A 4489-nucleotide genomic window follows, 5' to 3' on the forward strand; every position below is an offset into this window, starting at 1 on the left:
CACCGTTGTGCTCTGCGCAGTTCTGAGCTGAGGTGCAGGGATGCCATGCTGTCACTGGGGTATGCACTGATTCTCTGCCCTACCCCAAGAGGCAGGGGCAGGCAGCCTGCGGTCCCGTGCGCCTTCCAGGTGATTCCAGTACTGCTGAGAGGTGAGACTCTCGCATGGGAATGAAAGCCATGGCCACTTCTCTTCTGGCTAAAGACACCAGGCCCTTATCACCCTTCTTCACTCTTGTCAGTAAGAGATGCTGTCCCCAGCCCCCTTCAGAATGTCCTCTGAGTTAGGCTTTTCTTCCTGATGTCTCCCCAGGATCCTGTTTGTCCTTGCTTAGCACTCTAGGACACTTAAGTGACCACCTCAGTTTCACACCACGCCTGGTGTCCAGGCACATGGATGGGGAGGCAAAACACATGGTCCCCCAATTCCCTCAACTTACTGTCCATAAAGGCGGCAGTGTGAGGCTGAGGAGTGCTGTGGGGCAAGGGAAGTGGCAGGGTTTTTTAGTCCATTTAGTTTGAGCTGTCCTGGTAGAAAGGATGGTACCGTGCATGCACATCATGACTCCTGGAGGTCCTTTTCCAGCGGCAGGGCTTGAGTCTGTGTTGTGAGCATTTCGTATGCAGAAATTTAATGCAGTGACCCTAAAGGTGACTGTTGTTGTGTGCATGTCCTAGGTGATTCTGGAGAGGTGGGTTGGAGAACCAGTGTTCTCCCACCCAAGTCTGGAACTGCCTGATGTTCAGGGAGAAAGGTAGAGACAGAACAGCGTGCCTAACTTGGAACCATGGATGTCTCCCTAGCTAGTCTGTGTGTGGAGGTTCTTCTGGAGCTGGGGGTGCTGGGAGAACCAAGAGCAGAACTGGTGTGGTTGCCCAGGGCTGGAAAATTACAAGAGGAGGGCCTGCATGGTGAGGTGCCCTCGCAGGACACTGCATCCTGCATGGCTGGTGACCAGAGTCAGCAGGCTCCAGACTGCGGTGGAGGTGACTGTCCGGGAACTTTAGAGGAAGGAGTGGAGGAGGAGGGGGGAGTGGGTGAAACTTGAGCATGCATCCCGGGCCAAGAGCCAGGACAGAAGGGTAGACCGAGGAGCAACTGGGAAGAGGGCTGCTGCTGGTTGTATTCAGGAGGAGAGAAGCATGGATTCCAGAGCCTCGCTCCTGGGCTTGGCCTTGAAGAAAAGGAGGGCCACCCCACCTCATTCTGCAGGGAAGGAGGTAAGGGGAAGGATAGGAAGATGGAAGTTTGGAGCCGCTGGAACTCACTTTTTTTTTTCCTTTGGGCTTAAGAAAAGAAGTGAACCCCTGCCCCCGAAACCCTTCAGATTTAGCTGCTGTGTTGTGCAAGAGGGTAGAGATGCGGGATGATGGCAGAGCGCAGGGTGAGCAGGGTGCAGGGCCTTGCTTGGGCCCACTGACACTGTGCGTGGACCTCCTTGAACATGACCTTGTCAGGGTGCTCACCTGGAGTACTTGGCACATTTTAAAATAACTGCAAGAGAATATTTTCGGGCTGTCCACCAGCTTTCCAAACTATTTCTACTGAGGAAATTAGCTTGGACTGTGAGCCTGGACTCTCTTGGCAAATGCAGGATCTTAGACTGGTTTTGAAGCCTGGAATCTCCATTCAGACTTCCTGAGCTTGTTTTATGTCTAAAAGACATTGGAGACAGTTTCATGACCTAAACTGTTGGCCACTGGTCAGGAAAAAAGTTTAAGGACATCTCCGTCAGTCCCCCAGTTGAAATGTGGTGGAGTGTGCAGTGCTTTAAGTAGAAATGAAGGTGAGTGGAGTTTCATTATCAGCACCGTGGCTGTGTGTGTGGCTGAGCAGGTCGTGGGTGCAGGGGTCGCAGTGGTGTGATGCTGGTAGTTAGGCTGTGGCTCAGGGCTCAGTGCCCAGAGCTCCAAGTGACATGGTCTCCCATGTGCCCCTTTTGTGTGGTAAGTTCAGGATACATTTCTCATGGTGCGCATGACCCCCAGCATGGGGGGCATTGCTCAGTTGTTTGGTTTTGCTAGGATGGTCAGGAGATTTGTGAACTTACTTTTCTCGGTGAAATCTCAGCAGGGCCCTTTTGTGTTATTTTTCTTTTTCTTACAAAGCTTCACTATATAGTTCAGGCTAGCCTTGAAGTCACTGTATAGCCCAGGCTGGCCTCAAACTCTTGAATTGATGTCCTCCTGCCTCAGCCTCCTGAGTGCTGGGATTACAGATGCGTGCCACCACGGCTGGCTCAGCGGCCCTGTGGAAGTAGATTGTTTGTGCCTCCTGGCTTCTGCATTATTGCCGAACACTGTTTTTGTTGGAGAGCCACTGTGGCACCATTTGTCAAGTTGGAAATGGGCCACTAGTGTTCAGCAGCTCCCTGGGAAGTGGTCACTGGGACCCAGTGGACTTTGCCCAGGAAAGCCAGTGTGTGATGGGCACCTGGCAGGCTGGGAAGCCCACTAAGCTCAACCCAGTGCTGCTGTTGGGGCCATGTCCCGTGCCTCTTCCTGTGTGAACACCTCCTTCTCCTCTTTATTCTTTTTTAGTCCTTGACCTTGCTCCTTTTGTTCTTTCCAGTGACACTACAGCATCTGTGAAACATGAATAGACTCTGAGGTTGACCTGACATCCTCTCCTTCCATGTGCAGGCGTTCTGAGGATAGATGTGTCTGTAGGGTTGGGTGGCCTCAGGCCCTTTCATGCCCTGTAGGGTTCCAGGCTGGTGTTTTGGCGAGGATGCTGCTGTCATTTGGGGCTGGGGAGGTGCTTATTCTGAGATCCACAGTGTCCCTGGCTCTGCTGTCTGTCAGGCCCCCCATCCCCATTCCTACATGCACCTGGGGATGGCAGTTCCCCACATTGGCCATTGGGATGGGCACCTCGGGGCAGGTATCCTCCCTGTGTGGGGCATGGGCAGCGTGTGTACATTTGGAGCCTGCAGGTTGGCAGTTAAGAGCTCAGAGAAGGCATTTTGAGGGTGCTGCATCCGTATGATGAGAGAAAGCAGGCTGCTTACTCTCTGCAGTTGCTTCAGTGGTTCAGGCGAAGGCACTGGGTATAAACAAAAACACGTAGCGTTGTATTTACTGGACTTACTTGAAAACAGTATGTTAGAAGTAGGGGGTACTTTTCACCCTGTTAGCTAGCCTGTGTTTCTGTAAGTACCCAACTAAATTTAGGAAATTTTGGCAGCAGGGTATGGAAAAAAGTGGAGATTTTGTTTAGATAAGAGTAGATTTTTTTTAAAATTTTAACCTTTGTTTCTTTGTTTTCTCTTGCTACCCTGTGTTTTCTTTGGCCTGATGGGGATAAACCCTTGTGTGCCAGGCAAGAGCCCTACCACTGAGCTACATCCCTGCGCCAGCAGAATTTGCAGTAAATCCCTATAAACATGTAGGTGTTCACTTCCAGTATATCAAAGTTTTGGCCATTTTTTTTCCTGCTTTAACTGAGTAATTGTTCTTATTAAACACTTGCTGCATTTAATAGTCTAATTAGACCTGGAGCCCTTATGTCCTGACCCTGAAGAACTATGATTACAGCCTCACCCTTGACGCAGAACACAGTCTCCCAGGACTGTGGCCCGCAGTGTAAAACATAAGATGGAGAAACAGTCATGGTGCTGTGAAGTATTACAGTTTTCCTTTTTTTTTTTTTTTTCTACTACAGAACCTGAAAGCAGACCCAGAGGAGCTTTTTACAAAACTTGAGAAGATTGGAAAGGGCTCTTTCGGCGAGGTGTTCAAAGGCATTGACAATCGGACTCAGAAGGTGGTTGCCATAAAAATCATCGATCTGGAAGAAGCTGAGGATGAGATAGAAGACATTCAACAAGAAATCACAGTGCTGAGTCAGTGTGACAGCCCATACGTAACCAAATACTATGGATCCTATCTGAAGGTAAAGCATAAAAATAACGCCCTTTTCCATTATGCAGCACTTAGCTGAACTGCTGGTGGGGTTGTGGGCTCCAGCAGCATAGCAGGTTTGCGGAGGAAGGAGAGATGTTTCGACCTTTGAGATCAAAAGAGCCTGGCTTTGATCATTTTATCATCTTAAATGGCAGCTTAGAAGTATATTTTTGGTAAAAGAGTTTGATGTAGGCATTCTCTTTCAAACAAAGTATTTTTGAGTGGGATTTTGGCATCAGAAGTATACTTTAGTATACTTTATATTATATATTATAACAATAACCATTAACCACCTAATTTTAAGATGGCACATGGGTAGTAATACTCATGCCAACCTAAGAGAAAGAATCTCTTGATATTTTTAGTCATCACTTGAGGGTTTTTTCCCCCATAATTTTATTGAGAAACAAATAGCAATGAGACAGTTTCAAACCAAATTGGTAGGACAGTATCAATAATTAACACATTCCAGTAGAAAAGTATAAAGTCGAAATATAAGAAATAAAGCCATGCTGTTAAGTTGAGCTGTGGGGGACTCAGGTCAATAATTTCTGACATTGCCAGTTAAACAGAAGACCCAATGC

General features: G+C 48.4%; 1 protein-coding gene across 1 annotated transcript in view; it reads left to right on the plus strand.

Annotated features, from left to right (window-relative positions):
* Positions 1-1369: 1369 nt before the first annotated feature.
* Stk24 (serine/threonine kinase 24) overlaps positions 1370-4489 on the plus strand; it is a 56004-nt gene continuing 52884 nt past the window's right edge. The window contains exons 1-2 of the mRNA XM_023715195.1: positions 1370-1384; positions 3664-3894. Coding sequence (XP_023570963.1) covers positions 1370-1384; positions 3664-3894 — 246 coding nt within the window. The remainder of the gene's footprint in view (positions 1385-3663; positions 3895-4489) is intronic.

The sequence above is a fragment of the Octodon degus genome, unplaced genomic scaffold (genome assembly GCF_000260255.1).
Source record: "Octodon degus isolate 3935 unplaced genomic scaffold, OctDeg1.0 scaffold00039, whole genome shotgun sequence".
NCBI lineage: Eukaryota > Metazoa > Chordata > Mammalia > Rodentia > Octodontidae > Octodon > Octodon degus.